We start from the raw sequence: 22,727 nt of genomic DNA on the forward strand, positions 1-22,727 counted from the left end.
AATAAAAGGCTGTTTGTAAAACCAAGGTAAAGTAATTTAGCTGAGTTCTCCCTTGAGCTGACAAAAACTCTCAAAACACTTTTCTTTGAACAGGTCTGTACAGAGTCACTGGGAGCCCAGACCCACCTCATTTGAAGCCAGTGGCAATGCTCTCATTGACTTCACAGGGTCCAGCTCAGAACCTATGTGGTTGCAAATCAGAGATCCCTGTCCCTGTTGCCCTATCCAGATTCAGATCAAGGAATCCCACAGTTCAGGCACAATGGATTCTAGCCTCACATGGATACTAGGAGCCACTGACTTGCTGATCTCTGGCAGAAACAGCAGGACATGGCTGTTGGGCCACCCTTGCAAAAACTCTCTCATAAAACACCCACTAACAGGGGTAGTTTATGGCATAACACGGACTCCTCATGTAGAAAAACAAGATTTTTTTTATCACTTAAAGTGTTGTTATTTTTTTACAGCTCAGGGCTGCCTAGATGACTAACTCTTCACAACTAAACTAAAACTATATCATAACATTGTTGCAGCAGCTTCTGCAATTTTAAAAGGCAAAGCTGATTGAAATGCTAAATCTAAAAACCAAATCCCAGTCCCACAAGGAAATGGTGAGAGGTGATTAAAAAGCAAGCCAGTTGAAGATGAATGTTGATTTGAATTGGAGGTGAAAAAAGCAGCAGCTTTTGAATATGAAGTGACAAAGGTGCTCTGGCATATATATGTAAAAGTATATATGTATATGCTATACCTTGTTCATGCTGACGTGCAGGGCTGGCCATGGTCCAACTACCTTCACACTCTCCGTTTCTATTTTCTTCAGATGAGAAGTTTCATCATAAAGAAGGGGAAGTCCTGAGCTCAGTTCTAAAAGGATGCCCAAAAGAAAGAAAGAAAAAAACAGAGTCTGAAGGGAGGCTACAGAAGAACTGCAGAGCAAGACACTCAACTGCATTTGAAGAAACAGCGGTCGGCAAAGCATCTTCTCCGTAAGACCCTCTAAAATGTTCCATAATTTTGCCTGTTGGGTCATTTTGCATTTTTCTATTTAGCAAACAATTCCTCCCCCTCCTCCTTCTCACCCATCCTTTCATTTCAGCAGAGCTTTTGCCAGCTTTGGGCTAGATATTTCTCTCCTTTCCTCCCCCCTGCCTCTACCCCCTCTATATTCTAAAACTTAGTTGACACCAGAGGGATTATTTATGCAGCCAAGGTGCCACTCTCAAAACATGTGATGTGTAAAAGAGATCAGAGTATAGCTTTTGGCTTCTCTCAGACATCTTTATTTATATGCCAGCCTCTTTAAGACTGTTGTCAGGAATTTGCTGTGCTTTGTCAACAGAGATTTTGAGCAAGCCACCAACACAGAAAGACAAGGAAAAATACTTTTTTGCAGACAGCCCTGAAAGGTCTCTGTCAACATCTTGGGGATGGCATGGCATATATATGCATATCTGCAAGTACTCTGAGAAAAATAAACTTCATCATGTGATGATTTAACTAATCTCTGCGTCCTCCTGTATTTCTTTTTGCCATGGATTCTCGGTAATAACAGTTGGGAACAATCCAGTTCTCTGGAGTCTGATTCAAAGCCTACTGAAATCAATAAAAACCTTGCACTGACTGCAGTTTGGTTTGGATCAGATTCTTAAGCTGTCCTAAGAATATTAAATATTACTCACTCAAGATCTAATTCTACAGCTGTTTAAATATACATTAAGGGCTTTGCTGACTAGAGACAAATTGCTAAAACCAGCTTATAGGGATATAAGCAAAAAGCTGGTTTTGGCATTCGTGAAACATTATCAGACCCTGAGGTAAAAATGTCCTAGAAAGGGTTACAATATCAGCATTGACCTCCTCTTGGTGGTCTTTCATCACAAGCTAGTGTTGCCAGAGATTGCCAGAGTTCAGCATTTCTCACATCACAGCTGCTTCTGTGGATATGAGACTGTGAAACTGCCTGACACCCTGGGAATAAATTACCACAGCCATAAAATAAGACATGATGGGGAGGGGAGGAGGATGGTTTAAGAAACACAATAATTCTGTTTTCCTCCTAAGAAAGAAAATAAAGGGGAGAAATTGCCTTATGTAAATTATGGAGAGCTCTGGAAAACAAGCAAGCCAGTTTAGCCTTTTAACTCAACCTCAAAAACAAACAAAAGGCAAAAAATTGAAGTCCTACAAAAGGCACAAATTTCCTGAGTCAGCACTAAATTTTGGCAAACCCAAGCTTTCATTCCAAGAAAGGATCTGGCAGCACTGTGTTTTTTCACAGCACTGTTTTCAGCCTGAAACTCAGTCAGTGTTAGACCATTCTCTGCTCAGGGTTATGCAAGGTCTTTTGTAGCGAGCGGTCCAGGAATAAAGGATACCTTTTTTTTGAAGTGATAACCTGCAAGCTCAGCCCAGAGTTGAAGAGGCAACCTGGGTCCCCTCTTCCCATTCCTCACTTTCTGTCATAAAAATTCTGTGAGCTGCACTGCGTACGTGTTGGCGTCTGCTCCCGGTGATAGCCCCAGCTGCTGCCGGTGAATCTGCTCATGTGCACCTGGTAATCCATGCACGCTGTTGCCATGCCAATTAGGCTCAGCAAGCAGCTCACCCTCTCTTCCCTGTAGGCCAGTGGCTGTTGCATACAGTGGTTTTTGGGATTGGAGTTCTGGAATGCGCTGGGGGAGGGTGTGCTGCACAACAAGATGTGATCGGTGTGCATTAGCTTGGAGGTGAAGAGCAGCATCGAGAGTACAATAATCAGGCCGAATGCAGGGAAACAACATCTTCTGCTGAGCTGCCTCCATAAATGCACACGTCAGATTTGTTTCATTGGATTTCACTTCCTCCAGTAATTGAAGTAGACAAATTAGTTGGAATGTGAAAAATCAGGCACGTTTGGCCCAGGTTTGTTTTCTGTTTGTTTCTGTAACAAAGTGCTTGGCTATGTGTTTGCTGGGAAACATGCACTAGTATTTAAAGGGAACATTGGCTGGGCATACTGTTGTTTCCCTCTCCTCTGCCCGTGTCCTGCTAATTGCACTGGAATTTTGGCGTTTCTCAGAATAGATGTAAGTGGAAGAAAGGCAGAGGCTTTCTCCCTTTCTCAGCCTGATGGTGTGTACATATCAGTGGGTCACTCCATGTTCCACTTCAAACGAATTTAAAACCATCTCAGAGCTAAGTGATGAGTCCAGTCCACAGCAACTGGAACAAGTCACAAAACACCTGTGGTCCCTTGGAAAACCACAAGGTAGGTGAACTGAAGCGCTGGTGTCACCCCTGTCAGCCTTATGGGGAAGTTTCTGCTAGGATAGCATATTCCCCCCATGAGACCATTTTGCTCTTCAGGCATTTCCACTTGAGATAGTTTGGTCACAAGCACCCTCTTTCCTGAGAGTGTCCCCTGTTTAGTGACCACTTACTTCCTAGAAACACTTTCCAGCAGTGGGCTTTCCACACAGCCTGGAGGCAGACATCAGTTCCCCTTGTCCTCACGTTCCTGAGGCAGACTGCTGATAGTGCCTCCGCTATGCCTGATTTTTTCTTGTCCCACACCCTCTGCCACGTGTGCTGTCCCCGATAACCGGCTGATGGCCAGCATGCTCCTAACCATTTCAGTACATGCACAGGAACCCTTCCCACAGGCTGTCTGCAAGAGTTCTCTCAGCTGAAACAGCCTGAGCAGCATTTTAATGAAACCATTAAAAACAAACCAAACTGAGTCCCCTGAGCACCAACCTTGAAAAGGCACTTAGACCTGTCACACCAAGCTGCAAATGAGTAATTCTGATTCTAAGGGAAGTGGTCCTACCCATACTGCCACTGCTCTCACAGCAGACACACACCAGATGTAACCACGCACTGGCTTCTCACGGGAAATCAGCAATGGGTTGCAGCAGGGCAGCATTAAGACATGCAGCACAGGACATGCACAGCTGCCTAAATAGCTCAGCTGGAGCAGTCAGCATGGCTGCACCACAGCCTCCCCTCAGAGGCGTCCTGTCCCTTTCCACTCCCTTAGAAAAACTGGGAATTGGTATTTGGTGTTACTGGCATTGGGCAGCAAGCAGCATCGATTCTCTTCTCCTGAATTAGATAGCTAGTGTGGACCAGCCTTAAGCAGCAGAGAAAGGTAAATCTGTCTCCAGGAACAGGTACCATACATGCCTCGGCTGCTGAAGTCCCTTTCAGAGCATGGCAGCTGTTGGACAGGCCAGGCAGGCTGCTCCCCAGCGGCTGGGCAAGGTTTGCGGGAGAGGCCTCTCCCTCCCCATGCCTGGAGGAGGACATGGAGCCTCCTGGGCCCCATTTCACCTCACAGGTAACATTCACTGGCCACAAAGAGAACTGTTCCTGGTGCTTGCCCCTGTGCTCTTCTAGGCTTTTTCTAAGGTTATTTCTGCAATAAGGAGAAGCAGGAAAGCCGTGTGACCTGAGAGCAGATAGAGTGCTGGAATAAACACCCTGTGCTGTGTGGTTTTTGCTGTTTCTTTAATCACCTCCTGTCCCGCAGGTGGGCCCATGGCAGGACTGTGGGGAGCTGGAGAGCAGCAGCACTGCGGGGGCTGAAGCTGGGGCGCTGGGAGTCTGACATGGAGCTGTGGGCTGGATGGAAGGAGCCCCGAGGGGGACGGGGGAAGCAGGGCCAGCGGTGCCCTCTGGGTCGGGACACTCAGCAGCAGCCTAGCTGGCTCTGAATGAATTTCCTGGCATGCTTCAGCTCTAATTTGGGAAAGGAAAATATGGGCTGGCACACCCCCCAGAAAGGTCACCGCCTCCCACTGTGCCAGGCTGACAGCTGGCCGAGGTTTTCCAGCACGGCATTGCCAGCACCCCATGCCCAGCCAGCACCCAGGGCAGCCCTGCGACCAACCGGCCGAGGCTTTCCAGCAGGGCCAGGGCCAGCTGAGCTGCACAGCCATCCCACAACAGGACAGCCAGGGCCAGGTGAGCTGCACAGCCGTCACACAACAGGACAGCCAGGGCCAGGTGAGCTGCACAGCCAGCCCACAACAGGACAGCCAGGGCCAGCTGAGCTGCACAGCCATCCCACAACAGGACAGCCAGGGCCAGCTGAGCTGCACAGCCGTCACACAACAGGACAGCCAGGGCCAGCTGAGCTGCACAGCCGTCACACAACAGGACAGCCAGGGCCAGCTGAGCTGCACAGCCGTCACACAACAGGACAGCCAGGGCCAGCTGAGCTGCACAGCCGTCACACAACAGGACAGCCAGGGCCAGGTGAGCTGCACAGCCAGCCCACAACAGGACAACCAGGGCCAGCTGAGCTGCACAGCCAGCCCACAACAGGACAGCCAGGGCCAGCTGAGCTGCACACCTGTCACACAACAGGACGGCCTGCACTCCCCTGCTGCATGGTGCTGATGGCTGCAGAGCAGGGCCGAGATGCGAATACCTGTCAGTGGCACAGGAGCATCCAGCAGCCTGCTCAGAGCTGTGCCAGAGCAGGGGGTGGCCGTGCTGGCAGTGCTCCATGCCAGCCCCCTGTGCTTCCCAGCATGAAGGTACACCAGAGCGCAGTGTACAGTCAGTGGAAAACAACATATCTTCTGAAGGTTGTTCCTAAGGGAGTAGCTTCATGGAAAGCCCCAGCAAGCAAGTCATATTACTGCTTAGGATTCCTTCCTTGAATGTCTACAATGCCTTGAATTTTATTCCTTAAGCTTCTCTCTTAAAAACTGTCTTACTCTCTTGGGGAAAGAAAATTAAAGAAAATGTTTCTAAGCTTCTGAAACAAAGTCTGATCAAAGCGCGTGTGCACTTTGTGCACAGATGCCTGTGCCTAATGCTGGGGTGGGACGGTCTACAGTCGAGCTCACCCAGTACAGTCCACTACAAGACCCTGGTTTCAAGAACTTGAAAACTGTCAGATCAACTGACCAGGGTGAAAGTTTCCATAATGGATAGCTATCTCAAAGTGATTTACAGTTATGAAGGCAGGAACTGGGCAAAGGAAGAACTCATCGTTTCCTTGAGACAAGGCATATAATATATCATATCTTGTTTTGCCCGTCATCTGACATTCTTACAGAGCTTCAGCATCTGACACACTGTAGAGCACAGAGATTATAAATCTGGAGAGCAGAAAGCAGGGCTGCTCAGTGACAGGGATGTTTTTCTTCCAGTAACTGTAAACCTACAAACATTTGGCCAAAACACATACCCTTAAAAATGCCTATACATGTTCAGCAACACAGACTTCCAAGGCTTCCACTTCTCCAAGGCTGCATCAGGAATGGATAGGCTTCTCACCTCTTTGCTTTCTACAAGCCAAAAGTTTTCCACTAAGAAAGCAAGTTCATTCCAGTCTTGGTAGGTAAAGTTTGTAATTGTTCCCATTACCCAAACTAAAAGCAAGATGCTGTTTGTCCAGTGCTCCAAAATTTCTGCTGCCAGTGCCCAGACATGAAAACAAGATCCAAACAATGAGGGCTGAAGACCAGCTTGGCAGATTAGCAAAAGACAATAACAGATGAGGGTAGGTTTGTGAAACTATGCAAACAAATACTAACAACAAAAAATAGCTTGTGCCGAGTGGCTAGAGTCAGTATCTGTGACTAACTGGGTATTTGTTCAGCTATGGAACACCCATCTAACACCAAACCCTGCAACCCTGCAGCAAAGTCAGGATATTGCACATCTTGTCTCATTTGCACATGCTACAAAGCTAGCAAATAACAGGAAGCACATTCTTCATGGAGAAATACCAAAACACACGCTGTTTACCTTTCCTTTCCTTTTCCTCTTTGCCAGAGACAAACCTGAAAGCATCACAGTTAGTGAAATGACATTCACTGCAGTGGACTTACTGGTTGGGTTTGGAACTGCAGAAACAATGTCCTTGGTGTCGGGAGCAAGGGCAGCATAATTGGTGTGGTGGTGATGGTGCCGATGGTGGTGGTGGTGCCTTGCAGCCATTTTTGCGGTATATGGAGTTCCACCATTCTCCTCAATGTTGAACGGATGCAGATCGCTGTTGTTCAAGGGAAAGCTACAAAACAAATTCAGTTCAAATTAGAGTAGTAAACTGCAGCACCAATTGTACTTTTGGAGAGACAGAGTGAAAACTTTCTTGGGAAGAAATGCACAGCTTTTTCGTAAATAAAAATTTAAATGAGATATACCGCAAGTCTCTACGGTTTTCTATCTCCATAAGATTTCTCTCATGAGGAAAAAGGATGCCTCTGCTGAAATCAGAATGATTTGTGATTTTACACACGACACAATCTCTGCTAGAATCTTTTGTGGGACAGGAAAGTTATCAAGCAGAAAACAATAACTTCTTTAAAGTGAAATTGTCCAAAGAACAGACCAAGGAGCAGTCTCAGAGTAACATTACATTCCTGAGAATGTGCAGGTCTCTAAATTTATGCAGCAAAATAGCTATATAAAAAAAATCTGAGGGGAAAAAAGGAGAAATAAAATATTTTACAGGTAACAACATACAAAATAGCACTTGGTCAATAAGGAATTGTACCTCTGCTGATATAACTAGTGTGGTTTTGGTGGGGTTTTTTTCCATGTGTTTAGCTAGGAGGTTAACTCTCATCAGTCTACAATGTATGGCAAATGGGGACACACTGACATTTTAATTCATCATCTGTAACTCAGGGGTGACAAATTAGCCTGCTGCTTTTCTTCATTAGCTTTAACTGATGCTGTTTCAGTTTATTGTTTGAAATTATGATGAATTTCTAGAAATGATATTTTCTCTCTATTCCAGCAACCAAGAAAGATTGAGATAATTCTACACAGATACTGCAAACTACTTGAATGTGCTTTTCTCAGAGGAGTGCTTAAAATTTTTATAAGGTTTTAACTTATTCTATAGCAGTACATTAGAGAGCAGTTGCAGTAAATCAATTCATTTCAATAAAAGATGAATCCCCTGCCTATCTGAAATATTCTAAAGAAATTACATCTTTAGCTGCATGGGTTTTCAGTTTGCTTTTATTACTAACAGCAGCCGAAAACCTGACAATATGGAATGAAGGCAAAGAGAATAATTAAAGGAACAACGAATAAATTATACCTAAGCTACTTGCTACATATGTTCTCTGCAGATTACTTAGTGATTCAAAGCAAAATTAACCAGTCATCTGCAAATAAACACATCTGTATCACTTCCAAAGTTATACTGAAGCATGCAGCTTGGTACATCACTAATAACCACTGTCTTCTTAGTAACAACTTCAGACAAAATGAGGTTTCTGACTGGGTACTAATTGAATAATACTTTTATGCTGGTTACTTTTTGAAAGCATGAGGCGGGGAGGGGAATGTTGTGTATATTAATCTTGGCAGGTTGCCGACATGTAGCAACCACTGCCAATAAAGGCACTTCTGATGCCTTATTTGCCTTAAGGAAACAATACAAATAGGTGTCTGATCCACAGGGGACAGCTTTCATGAGCTCAGATTATCCAGGACTGGTCTGTCTTTTCAAATTGTACTATATCTTTACTGCTATAATCAAATCAAGCAAGTGCCTACAGGGGGAAAAATGGTACAGGCTAATGAGATTGCACACTAATTGTAGCAGCTCTCCTGCACTTTCCCTTCAAGGGCCTTGGATTGGAGTGACATTTTTTGACTGAGAGGATAGGTGGTTTTGTTCACATGGTTAAAACCCTGATGGGAAAGAAGATCAGTTTGGGGCTGGAGCCTCAGCCCACCTTTTTTTTTCAGTCTGATTCAATTTTTTTTTCAAGACACAAAACTCTACGTGCTTGGGAGTCTCCTTCATTTCACCCACTGGCAGGCTGGTTTAGCAGATTTTCAACTGGTCTCTTCAACAAAAATCACACCAAATCCTTACACTGACTCTTCATGCTGCTATTGGCCCAAGGGAGCTTCCATGCTGAAATGGGAATGAACCGAGGACTGAATGAGCCAACTGAATTGCCCTCTGGCATGAGGGCAAATGTGCACCAAATTCTCTAGGTGTATTTCTTGACTGCCCAGAGAGGAGAGTAAAATGTAAAATGCAGGGAGACCATTACATCAAAGAAGTAAAGAGCTAGCCCAGCAAAGCTGATGTACAGCTATGCACTGAAATCCTTGGGGACAGCAGGTCACAAAGCTCCAGACAGGGCGTCGCTACCCAGGCAGCACACTCTGATGTGAAATCCCATGTTCAAACTGCCAGCCCCGGTAAAAGCATGTTCTCATCTGCACTTTCCCTGGGCTGACAGCCACTGACAGATGTTGAGGCAAACTCATCTCAGGGTCAGCCAACTCTTGCACTTCTGACGGACATGAGGCTGGGCTTTCGCACCGATACCCTCACTGCCAATGGGTTACTGAACAATCAGAAATAACAGGCCTTGCAGCAGCCCCAGAAATAGAAAACTGACAATACCCAAACAAAAATACCATGAGTAGTCCAAATTCCTTTTCTGTGTACTCTGTCATGTGTATTTTAGGGGTATATTAGACATCTCTCTATAGTTTCTACAAGGTGGCATCATTATTATGTCACACCACATCTGTTTTTCACTTTCCTGTTCTTCCACTGTCTTAGAGACTTCACACTTTTCCACTCAATACAACTTTTTGTCACTAACTTTGCTTTCTAACTTTTGCTTCTGTCTGGCTTACCTGAATAGAAAACATGGTCAGGTATTGTTCCCAATCCATTGATGCAAATAAATCACAACACTCAATGAACCAACTTTTGGACCATATTCTAAGGTATTAATACTCCTGAACTCCAGGAATTCATACTTGCTCCCCACACATCAAGTAATGCTGTCAGACTATGTGCATTACATGGACAGGTAGCAATTTTCATCCTTTCTCATGTACCTGCCTTTTGGCCATCCTAGTATGCCTACATCACCTTTGTTTCACTTTTTAATCATCATTTGGCTGTCCTGCAGGTTTCTTCTTTCTCCTATGTAGTTTCTCAACAAGCTCCAGCTGCTTCCTATACGGACCGGTCCTGTCCTTCAAGGAAAATCAGGCAGGGCCCTACAGGCTATTGTGCAAAGGAAGCAAACATTTCTTTTTTCTTTGTCCCTCACTCAGGAAAAAGCACTCCTGAGGATTAAGTTTCTGGAGGCTGAACCTTCAAAAAAGCCATTCAGTGTTCACAAGAAGGTTAGTATTGCCTTTAGCCTCAAACTCACATTAATTACTTCCTTCTGACCAAAAAGGCAGCACATTGAGGAACTAAGCAAATAACATGTATCTACTAATTTCCTTTTCTATTTTAAAATTTTTATTTACATTACTAGTCCTCTGTCTCAATTTTATGCTCCTCATACTTTACCCAAAGAGCTATTTTCAGTTGACATTAGATTTCATGTGCTCCACTCACCTACTGCTTTACCAAACTGTGTCTCTAATGTACAATTCATACACACAACAATAGTGTTAAGAGGACATAGGAAAATGGGGAACAGAAAAGTTTTTGAAACCCTTCAAAACCAAAGTACATGGGCCTGTCTTACCTGAACTGAACCTCCAACACCTTCACTAGCAAAGACTCCATGACCCTCCTGTGCAATCCATTGGAGTGTCTCACCATGCCTACACATCTTTGTTCCGTCTCCTTTACTGCAATTTAAGCCACTATTTTCTCTCTCATCCATGACAGACACAGTGAGGTGGTTATTTCTCGCTATAGAAGCCTGTGTTTTTGAAAATGCCCTTTACATCTCCCTTCAGAATCTGAAAAGCTCTGAATTCCTCAATTGTCCCTCACAGGTCACTCATTTCCTACAGCTCTGGAACATCTTGCCATCCCTGCCCACCCGGCTGCCCCCTGCTCTGCTTCCAACATGTGGTGTTTAGAACTGGACAACCCGTTCCGGCTGAGGCCTGGAAGAGGAAGGGTTGCTTCCCATGTCCTACAGGATCTACTCCTGTTTATACACTGGAACATGACTTTTTTTCTATATAGCCTGGGATTGTTGATTCATGTTTAACTTATGATCTTCAAGAACATCAGCTCCTTTCCTAAACTGGCCAGGTTTCCAGCCCAACAACCTCAGCTGTGACATATGTTACTCCTACCTAACAGCATTAGCATTCCTCTTGAGCTGCACCCTCATCTTTCTGATGTGCTAAGATCAATATCTGAGCAGGACTTTTCTCTCATCCGTGACAGGCGTGGTATGAGAGAACTCCCACTTTGGTGTAACCTGTGAGAGACAAGGGATTTTTAAAAAAACCTAATTGCCTTTCTATGCCATCCTCCCAGCTGCCATCCTCAGTCTCCAGTAGAACAGAACTATGTAGCCCTGCAGAAACATCTTCCATCTGTCTCCCAGAGCAGGCTTACTCCTGCACTCTGCCCATGTCCCCTCTTTCCCAACTCTTCCTCTAGGCATCTCCCACCTGTCAGAATTATACTTAGAGAGCAAATGGTGGGGCTTTCTTCTCTCCTCTCTGTGGGAAGGCTGAAGGGACAACAGCAAAAAGCAGGTTCAAATTATCATGCCTCGTGGATGTCTCTAAGAGTTTAGACCTTCCCTACTATAGCTGAACAGTGGCTTAAATAAATCCCAGGCTTCTAGGTCTGGTTGTGATAAGTAACCTTCAACAATTACCACACCTGCTTCTATTTGCTTTGAACATTCCTCCTGCACCAAACCAGTGCAATTTTCCAGTATCTGAAAGTCCACAAACTTTCCACAAACATCTTCACAACTGCTCTCGATCCTCCCCCATCTGTAGCTCAGAGCAAGCCTGGTGGTGATTTGCACAGGTTTTGGCAGCAAAATTTCACACTGCCAGCCAAGGCTGAATGTGCTGGGAGATGCATCACCCATCACCACATCACTACAATACCTTCTCCAACATCAAAATGGGCTTTAGTCATGCTCCCAAATGGCAGTCAGTGGAAGTGTTGCATGCCTGTTAACATATATGTGTATTAATGTGTATGTAATGAAAGCAGCCATTGTGTGTGCAACTTCAGTGTGGCAGCTGGGGGGAGGAGAAACAGCTATGCTAAGCCAAACATTCATTTTTGGATTTAGTATCTCCCTCTATTCAGAGGAAGGAGGGCAGACTTTGTGTTAATTCTCTGCCCATGCTTCAAAAGAATTAAAAAAAAAAGCCCAAATAAATCACAATTAGAATCTCATATAACACTTGTTTTGCTAAAGTACGGCAAGTGGCACAGAGAAGGAATTTTGCATACTCTGAAAATGTCCCTGTGGAGAGGAAAGAAGAGGAAATGAGGGGATAGGAAGAAGGCAGTGCATGTGAGTATCAGTTACTGGCCAGGACTATTGGACTGAAGCAAAAGACTTGACCATTACATGAGAAGGGAACACAGACCACAGCAGGAGCACTGCAATAACAGAGAGATGAACTTTCATTCTGCAGCCGAAGACTGGGACATATAAAAGCAATGAGTATTCCTAAGTAAAGGAAAACTGGGATCACTAAAATCAAACTTATGTTGATTTGGTTTTTTTCCCCTGCATCATGTAGATCTCTTTGCTGGCCAGCATTGGCTTTCTCAGCTGTGTGAAGTGTAACTAAAGCCAACAGTGCAGTTACACTTGAATGCTCTGCTCTGACACCAGGACAACACAGCAGGCCCATTTGGTTCCTTCAGGGAAGGCATGGAAAATCGTGTTGCAGATTTCTCTCCCTGCTGTCAGGGATGATCCACAGTCCCCATCCTATCCTAGGGACACCTCAGAAAGCAGAGCAGGCAGCCTTCTCCCAGGCAACCTTGAAACTAAAGAGAAAATGATAATGGGGAAAAATATATTAATAAATGGTGATGGAAACCTGCTGTAGGATACAAGATGCTCAACTAAGTTTTGAAGCAAGAGTGATCTGGAATTCTCCACAAGAAGAATAAAGCCTGCAGCAAAGCATGTTCTAATAAAATACCAAGGAACAAATCTTGACTCAATAAAGACATTGTCCTCATAGATTTCACCTAATCTGCATAAAGATCATTAAAAAAATACTATCTTGCAAAACTGTCATGCAAAATATGCCCACTGGGGAACTAAGCTTGCTTTTCTTCATTTACAAATGGTTTTAATTAACAGTAACAATAGCTAATGATATTTAATCACCTGTCAAAAAAAAATTAATTGTCCCAGATGTCCTTGTAGATAAGAAAACTCTGAAAAGCAGACACAGAATTTTCTAAGACCAATGAGATCCCCCCTCAAGTCTGCTGCCTTCCCCTTTCAGATAGAGGCAATACATTCCTGTCCTTAAGAAATAAACAACTCGGGGTGGCTAATCCAAGCAAGCTAGCTCAGGTTAAAACAGGAGCAAAACCAAGCAAGGAACTGAGCTCTCTGAGGCAGCTGCAGCTGATGTCAGACTGCTAGCCATGGCACAGCTTTTCCCACCACTTAACCCATTAAATAGCTCAGGTCCTGTGAGCTGAGCTCTCTCATCTCTGCTGTGCTCAGTATGACATTGCTGCCAAAAGATGCAGAGAGAACCAGGCACAGGCCCGAGGCTGAGCTAAGAAAGGAGAACATGAGAAATCATGGGATGTGACAGAAGAAGTTGCTGGGCATGAAAGATGAAGGTAGAAGCAGCAAAAAAATGCTATAGAGCGTGCGCAGAAGAATTGCCAGAATTCACAGGTAGTTATGGTAGCCATGAGCAATGGCCAAACATCATAGAGCTTTAGAGTATCAGGGACTCTTTGGTGAGAACAGCCTTACAAGGCCAACACCGTCTAGGAAACTGTACCAGTAACTCTGAGTAAGGTCCAAACTACCGAGGTAGCCTTGGGAAATTTGAGTATGGACTTAGCAAAACCAGGAGCAATGCAAGGAAAAAGCAGGGGTAACTGAGAGGAGACAAAGGAAGGAAAGAGAAGAATTCATGTGTATCAGGATGCACAAGAGAAAGGTGAGAATAGTGACCAGCCCTATGTAAGCAAGCTGCTGGTCAGTCAGCTTGGCTGGTCACGCTCCAATCACCACAGTCCAAGGCATCTTCCCAGCTGTAGTCCCGTTTTCTGTGGGGGTGTATGCGTTAAGGATGGAGCTCTGTGTGCTGCCCCACATCTGTGAGCTGCTGCTCGTGTATGCAGGTGCTGCTAGAGGTGCTGCTCTTCACCCTCTCTGCTCAGCAGGGCTGGCTGAGTAGGTGCTCTGCGAGCATTTGCATCTCTGGAATGCATGCTCAGCATCTCATCCTGGGCTGTGAAACCAGGAACTACAGCAGCCTTGCGTCTAGCAGATCAGAAAGGTGTAATCCCTTTAGCCTTGAAGCCAATCTACTGGATTTGGCTTTCCTTAACAATGCGCTCCCATTTTATGAAATCTTTCTGTCGCTGTCCTTCTGAAGCTGAAATTGCTTAGGAGAAACTTGTTTTAAAAGACATTAACCAAATTAATTACAAATGAGTCCTTTTCATGCTTCTAAATTATTCTGAGTGCTGCTAATATACTGTCTTGTTAATTTTCAGTAATTTGCCATAACTTCAAAGTCCAGTGTGAACACAACTGACTCCACTGCCACACAAACGACTTCTTTTTAGTTATAGATTTTTTCCCTTTTTAAAAGACAGTATTAACAGGTAAAAGTAGCACAAAATCAATCACTGAGCACAGCAAGGCCTTTCTCAATTACAAACTTGCAACCTCTGCCCTATCTGTGGGCAGGTTCTCACTGCAATACTTGGGAAACTCATCTGACTTACAGCAGGAAACTGTTCATTTTACCTTTAAAGCCATTTTCACAGGTTTTTTTTTTAAAGTCAGAAATTGAGAACGAGACACACACATTAAATGCAACCATTGAAACTGAAAATGAATAATAACAAACAAAGCCCTCCTGGACTCAAAATTTTGATACAGAAGCAGCATCCAATTTTACATTCAAGTTCCTTGAAGTTTGCTTCAAATCAGCCTTGCTACTGATTCAGAGAGCCCCAGGTGCTGAAGACACCGAAGCTGAAATCACAAAGCTCCCTTGCCTCTTTCATTCTTCACCACTGCCAGGGCTTCTAGCAGAATCCTTTGCTTTTCATTTTCCAATTCTTTTCTTTTGCACGTAACACTGTAAAACTCTGCTTCTCCTAAACCCTCTACTTGAGTTTTTTGTTTCCCTGACCCATTTTTTTTTTCCTGAGCTCTTCCTTCGTATTTGACTCCTAAACTCCCACTGATGAGAAAGACTCAGCTCAGAGGCACCATGATGTTGGCTCTGCTGCTTGCCAGCAACGCCTTAATATTCAGGGCCTTGGCCCCTGGAGATGAGAAGAAACAGCCACTCTGTCATCTGTTCAGGTACTGAGTTCATTACTATGCAATTATACAATTTAGAGAGCACTGGAGATTCATTAATGATTTGTATTTCTACTTCTCCAAGGAAGAAAAAATTGCAGAAATTGGTAATGGCAGGTAAACTACTGTGATTATAACTCCAGCACAGAGTGTTATGGGTTTAGGGAGGAAAAAGTAACTTATAAATAATTAGCTTCTTATCCGGAGTATAATTGCATTAGATCAGTACTTCCTACTTCTAATTAGGTGTGGCTACTTCTTTCATTTTTGTTGTGACTCAGAAAGCAGATGATGTTTTTCATTGCCTCAGTTAAAAAAAAAGTGTTTCTTATAATCCATTAACATAAGACATTGGTAAGCCAGGAACGAGAGATTTTCCAAACCGTTTCTGTATGAAACATCTGTTCTTGTGTAATTCAAAACATCATCTTTGACATGATGAGCTGCAGATTTTGCTGTTTGACAGTTTTAAAGGTCATACTACTAGTGCTATGAAAGGAAATGGAAGAGGAAAGGGAAGAGGAATAGGAAAAGAAAGAGCAAGATGACAATGGAAAAGAAACAAAAATCATGTATATTATAAACTGAAAAGATAGTACATTTGTGATGGAAATATAATTGTGGTGGCAAATTGAAAACGGAACCTTAAGGGCAATTTCCACTGGTTCCCATAGCCTCAGCTCAACATTTACCTTAATTTGAAATTGGCACATTTCTCAGTTCTGAAAGGGTGTGATGATTAAAGCAGTCATCATGAATACTTCTGCTAGTGACAAACTAGATATCTTCTGAAGAGATACAGGCAACAGATCATGGAAGATAAGGTGCCACCAAACACAAAGGAGTATCCCACAGTTATTAGAAAGCTGTTATGCAAAAAAGCACAAACCAAAGAAGCAACATTGGGTCAGGCTGGTGGAACTTCTTATCTCCACCAATCTGTGTGCCAAGTCTGCCAAGATTCTAACCAAAGGAAAAAAAAAATACCACCATCTTTAGGAAAGCTGGATGGAAGATAAGGGTTTTTTTGTTTGTTTTTTTGTCACATCTCTTCTTCCTCTTCAAAACTGGAAGTATATTACATGTAGAAATTAAAAGCAATATGAAAGTTGTTACAGACATGCTTGTATGTTCTGTAGCAAGATACATCTGCAGGGGACAGTGCACAGGGAGGTCTGACACGTGAACTTGACAATTAAATTCAGACTAACACTCATGACATCAATTCAAAGTAAGTTGTTTTGCTCCTAAGTACAGTCATGAAACAATCATCAGTAAGTGCTTGAGAGCAGCATTTAATCTGCAGAAGCTTTATTACTGGAAATGATTAATATCAAGGAAGGAACTCCAATTGAATTATCTGTGGGGAGGGTTTTTCTTGGTGATGAAGTGACAACATGAGCAACAACACATACACTCAGGAAGGGAAACCCTTTGGCCAGTCACTTCAAGGTACAACAGTAGGTAGAAAACAAGGGAAACTGAAGAAGGTCTTCACTGCCAACACACACTGCTTTGCCACGTACTGCAGAAGGCAGACAGAAAAGTGTGGCCCAGCTCTTCATGTGTTTTTTCTGATCTGACTAGGATTGGTTTTTTCCAAAAGCTGCATCTTTTATGTGCCTGCTGAGGAAGGAGGACTGATTTTCCTGCAGGCTTGTTGACACTAAAACTTGGGAGCAGCGTAAGAGCACTGTGATTTTCCAAGAATGTGCAGTTTGACTGTAATGCAGGAAAAAGTATTTATTCTGAAACAGTTCAAAATCTCCATCCTCACAATGTAGCACAAGTTTGGTTAGGATGAAGTGTTAGCTCAAGATGGCTCTTGAGATTTCATGGCTAGCAAATGAAACTTGTTTTAGCAAAAGAAGCCAGGGTCCTGGTTCAATGCCCTTTCGAAGCACAACACACACAGTCTGAGGTCAATAAAAAAAATACAGTTCCTAATTTATGTCCATTAATGGTGGTCTCTAGCAGCTCTGGCTCCAACAGTCCTTTATAGCTACCATCAGCAATGCTGCAAGGACAGCATTCCCCCTACAAGTCTGTTTTCCTTGGTTCTCTGCTGCACAGTAATAGGAAAACCACTCATTGCCAAGAGTCTTTCCAGAGATCTGGCGTGTCAGCTTAGATGGATGTGCATCAAAACTTCTTTCCTTTGAGGCAGGTAGAAGAAGCCTTCAAATGGAGAAGATTCCTCCTCTGAAAAGAGATGATTGTAGTGCTGAACTGTCTTCCTCCTCTCTCTCAGAGAGCCCCATCTTGCCAACATTCATGCCTGAGAAGCAGGTGATATACTTGGTTTCATTTTTCCCCTGCTGCCTTTGATGTTCCCCAGCTCATTCCTCGCCTCATTCCAGCACCTGAAGTTCCATTTTAAAATTACTTGCAAACTCTGACACTCTTGCTCCTGCAGGCTGGAGAGACATCTTTTGCAGTCCTCATACAGAACAAATAGAAAATCACATTTTACATCAAGAGGCCATAATACATGATTTTTTGCCATCCACAATGTGAGAAAACAATCCTCCTGTTGGTCAGTTTGCACATGGGTTCACTGACAAAAGGGTCCGGAAGGACTTAATTCTCTGCTTTAAGTGTGCAAACCCCTGACTGCCAGCTTTAGAAATGCATTATAAAACCTGATGCCTTTGTTCACTTTGCCTGTGACTCACATCAGCTAGAGAAAAATAGCTGAAAATGAAAGTTTTAAGAAAAAGCCCACACTAAAACAATATACTGAAAGTGACAACACTTTCAGTATTGCATTTCAGTATTAGTCATTAGTTTGCAAGCCAGGGCCTGGCTGGGGCTGAAAAGTGGTATATTTCAGTGGGTGTTACAGACGTGGTGTCACAGTGTCACCAGCTTTCCAACTCCCCCTGCAGTTCCTGGGGGAGAGGACATAGGATCGCAGTTACTACAGGGTAAAGGTAATCCCCCTGCAAATCCAAACACACAGAGTGCAGAGCCAGGCCTGAGCCCTGCGAGGGAAGAACTGGTGTCCAGCTTTATTGAACGCAGGAGGAAGTGTGCAGAGAGATGATCAGAAGATACCCTCAGCCAGGTTGTATCAATTAATTCTCCAACACATGGAAGAAGACATTCTGTGCTGGACTTTGGATCAGTGTAATTTCTCCAATGCCTATCACTGTATTAAGACTTCCCCTCCATCTCCCCAGGTTGATGCAAGGGTAGTGTTTATCACCTGTAATCAGATTACAGAAGTTTCCAAGTGTATGCTAGACTTGTAAAAAGAAGGTTTCAGATTTACACAATGAACACACTTCAGAACAGGGTGGAGAAAGTTTGCACATGTACTGCAGTGGGTACCTCTGAGAATATGTTTCATTTGGATAGAGAAGGTGGTACCTCCTCTAGGCAATTTTCAAAGCTTTTTTAAAAAATGAGCTTCCCTGTATATATTTAGAACACAATTAAAATGTGTTGACTTAGAACGACTGTATAACACACTCTTAGGTAAAAACTGTGCAGCATTTCCTCATGAGGAACTCTTAGTTAAAATAATTCAGGACAGTGTATAAACACTCACATACCAGGCCCATCAAGTTCCTGTATTGAGTTTGTGCCTATAAACTACTAGAGATTTCCTGTAGCAGCACAAATTTAAGATGTAGCATTGATTTATACTGTCAGAGCTTTCACAGTATTTTAAACAAAAGTTGCTTCTACATTAAACAACTGACTTAACCAAACATTTTCCAGTTCTTTTATCTCTCCTCTCTCTACATGTAATCTCGTTTCAGCTGCAGTGTTTTGTATTGCTTCAAACAAAAAATTATAATCTTAGCATCACAAGACCTGTATTATTTGTTAAAAACAAACTGTTGTGAGTTATGACTGCACTAATTTTAGGAAAAAAAAACCAATGTGCTTTTATATTTAAAGCAACTCTTTTACACTGCCCTGTTCAGACAGATGCCACTCATATCCACCTTCATTCAGGTAACACAAACTGTACAGGTCAGAGCAATGCTGGGGGCAGAGAGGAAACAGGGAGATGCCCTCTCTCTTCCCAACTGCATCCTAGCCCATATGGTACAAGAAGCCAGCTATGCCTAGAGGAAGGAAGGAGAGAGACATGGATCTCTTCTTACCTAGCTGATTGCTTGGTGACTTGGCTGGTACAGATTTCTGCAGGCAGCAGGGAGGATGCAGGATGAGCGAGTGAAAGAAAGGGGAATGCAGCATGTGTGGGCTCCTTCTCCAGAGAAGCAGGATGACAAGTGCTTCCCTCGAGGACACACACACAAACTGCAGAACACACAAGGCCCCCAGGTTGTTCTTCACCAATGTGCCTGAGGCATTTTAACACTTAAGGGCTGGGTAGGCCTTGTGCTATCTTAACTTGCAGTCTGTCAGGGAATGGATCCCCCTTTCTGTGCGCCTTCAGCAACAAACCAAACCAGACATAACAACACAGGATGAGGTGGAACACTGGCAACAAACCACATGGAAGCTGACAAGGTTATATGACAAGAATAACACTCTATTATGAATGTAGGTGTGTAATTAATAAAGCACCAATGCCCCACACTCTAATGTGAGTATTCAAAAAACCTCCTCCAGAGTGCTTTCAGAGCAGCAGCTAAACTAGACTTTTGTTCCAGTGCCTCCAACAAAGTTTCTCTTTCTTCCTTTCTCAAATAAAATGCTGCTGAAATAGAGGAAGGCTAGTCTGGGGAAACCGAAGTCAGCCTCTGTGATTACACATCTCAGGCTTACTCTGGCATTTTCACATCTCAGTGCACAATTGCTTTATTGTCTTCCCCTCTCTGCAGATTGTACTGGAAACATCGATCCACCACAGCACTAATAACTACAGGGGAAAACAGCTACAAGACTAAGTTACAGCATCTATCCACCCTCCCCCAAAATCTTTCAAAAATAAATAATGCATCATAACCAGATCAACAAGATTGACATTTTTTATTTGTACTTAGCACATACAGGAAAGATCAAAACAAATAATAAAAGATAGCATTTGTAAACAAATGTATTTCACAAAAAGTTATAAGCTATCAAATTTGCTCTGAAAAAATTCGTTATAGCCATTTATAAATGTATATTTATCAAAATCAAGTTAAAAACTACTTCATTTTGAAAATGTCCCAAATGAAGATTCATTCATTCCAACAGCTTCAGAGAGACCATCAATGTAAGGCCTAACTAAAACAAATGCACGAGTGAAGATGGCACTGTGATTTTTGGTTTAAAGATAACAAAAAAGTCTGCAAATGATCAAAATACCAGCCAGTCCTGTTCAAAGTCCTAGGTCTGTAAAATATACATTCAACTTTGTAAATTTCTAACTTTAAAAAAAAAATAGAGTTATTCCACTGGAATGTCCTCATATTTTAATGTACTGATTATATGCTGTGTTTTTGAGTCCACTCAGAGAAAAGTTATCAGTAGGTAGTTTCATGTGATTGTATAGCTCACTTCCATAATCACATTAAAAATAAGACAACAGCAGCACCCTTTTAGCAAGGATTAATTTTTAACATTCTTGCATTTATAGCAGCAGGTATGGTTTTGGGGAATGCTATTAATAGAATCAGTAAGTAAAAAAAAAAAAAGAAGAGATATGCATACTCTGTGAAATTTATTAGTGTTCTTTCCCTATACTTGTTTTCAAAGTTAGGTAAGCACCTGTATTTTTTCTGCAGAACACAAAAATTAGAAACAAATGACATCCAAACCTATGACTACCTCAGTAGGCTCCCTTTATTGGTGGCCCACAAGCCAATTTGATTGCCAGTGTGAATTCAGTTTTTTCCTCCCTCCAATCTCCTATCTGCATGTGAACTAAAAATGATGTTCTCAAACTTCATCTATTAATTTGATTCAAAAGAAACAAGGTATTAAAAATAACTAAGGCACAAATGTCTGATCTTTAACAGCAGGCAGAGGGTCACAGATTTGAAACGATGGTAGAATATAAATCCCCAGAAATATTTCTGGTCTCAGGGTACTGAAAATTCTTACCAGAATTCACAAAAGGTTTTTCAAGATTTTTTTTTTTTTAAACAAAGATACGGGAAACACTTTTCCCAAGAATGTCCACAAACACCAAACAAGGATGGATGTACATACAAAGACACACACTTTATGCACAATACACTTTAAACATACTGCAGACAGACAAGGACCATGGAATGCAATGATGTCTAAGATGGCAGGTGAAATGAAGATGGCTCTTTTTCAGAGAGTCGTCATGAGTTTATCTTGGTACACCATGCTTTGGACTCCTCCTAAATTCTTCTGGTTCTGTTCCTGGATATACCGTAAATGGCTGTCCTCTCCACTTGTGGGGGGTTTCCAATAGGGCCTGTCATCGTGATAGGGTGGCCTGTACCATTTGCACAGTCATTGGTTAGTGAGGAATGGAAGTCACCCTGGGAGTGTACATAGCAACATGAGCTCATCCTGCAAGCGCTACGCATGCACATGGAGCTAGAGCACAGGAAGGAAACAGGCACAGACCTACAGGTCTGGTGCAGAAGCTGCTGAAGCAACTCAATCAGAGCTCTGTCATTAAAAACCCTCTCTGTTTTCAGTGTTAGAGACAAGCGTTGGGCATCAATTCTCCAGAACCCCAGAGGGCAGGTGGGGAGAGAGGAGGAGGCTATAGGAAAACTAAATCTATACAGCAAGTAAAATAAAACATGTCATGCAGAATGCTGAGCTTACGAAAGTATATCCTGAAGTCCAAAAAGTTAAGAAAGGCAATCTTATTATGAATGAAAATTGCTTTTCTGCAGTTGTTGCCATTCCTTTCGTACTGGTGCAGTTAATTAACACTAAAGCAGCCTGTAATTTACAGAGTGGCATTTCCTTAAGAAGAGCACCCCCAGTCTACAGTTAGTACAGCCATTCCTCTGAGAATTGCGAAAGTACTACAAGGAAAACACCTTTTTCCTTGTTCATTATTTATTGCTGCTTGGAGATATGAACTTCAACCATTCCTACAGTGTTTCCTGAATCATTGCAGGGAAGTAGGTAATAAATAAACAAAAATTTTGAATACTATGTAGGAAACCACAATATTTAAGATTACCTTATTACCAAGCTAAAGCTGCAATTATTATATATACAGAGGAAATTCTTTTCTGCGAGGGTGGTGAGGCACTGAAAAAGGCTGCACAGAGAAGCTGTGGATGCTCCATCCCTGGAAGTGCTCAGAGCCAGGTTGGATGGGGCTTTGGGCCACCTGGTCTTCTGAAAGGTGTCCCTGCCCATGGCAGGGGGTTGGAACCAGATCATCTTTAAGCTCTCTTCCAACCCAAGACATTATATGATTCTGCTAAGTTTTTTTATAGCAGCAGAAACACAGGCAAGACTTCAGATTTTTTTTTTAGGTTTTACCTTTTTTGGGGGATATATTCTAAAGTTATATAATGACAACTGTCAACTGGAATAAGTTTTTTCCAGAAGGTTAAACATTAGCCTAAC

The 22,727-nt window shown here is 42.9% G+C and overlaps 1 protein-coding gene across 6 annotated transcripts in view; it reads right to left on the reverse strand.

The window, feature by feature from the left end:
- EPB41L4B (erythrocyte membrane protein band 4.1 like 4B) overlaps positions 1-22,727 on the reverse strand; it is a 167,507-nt gene that overhangs the window by 66,176 nt on the left and 78,604 nt on the right. For 4 of the 6 annotated variants that reach the window (XM_085052260.1, XM_085052258.1, XM_085052259.1 and 1 more), the window contains exons 16-17: positions 6,831-7,012; positions 752-867 (exon numbers count right to left, since the gene is read on the reverse strand). In XM_085052260.1, the coding sequence (XP_084908386.1) occupies positions 752-867; positions 6,831-7,012 (298 nt within the window). Of the gene's footprint in view, positions 1-751; positions 868-6,830; positions 7,013-20,182; positions 21,625-22,332; positions 22,444-22,727 lie in introns of those variants that run through there. The other 2 variants (XM_085052264.1, XM_085052262.1) reach the window with 2 other exon arrangements.

Source organism: Lichenostomus cassidix, chromosome 2 (assembly GCF_008360975.1).
Source record: "Lichenostomus cassidix isolate B80296 chromosome 2, HeHo_3.0, whole genome shotgun sequence".
NCBI lineage: Eukaryota > Metazoa > Chordata > Aves > Passeriformes > Meliphagidae > Lichenostomus > Lichenostomus cassidix.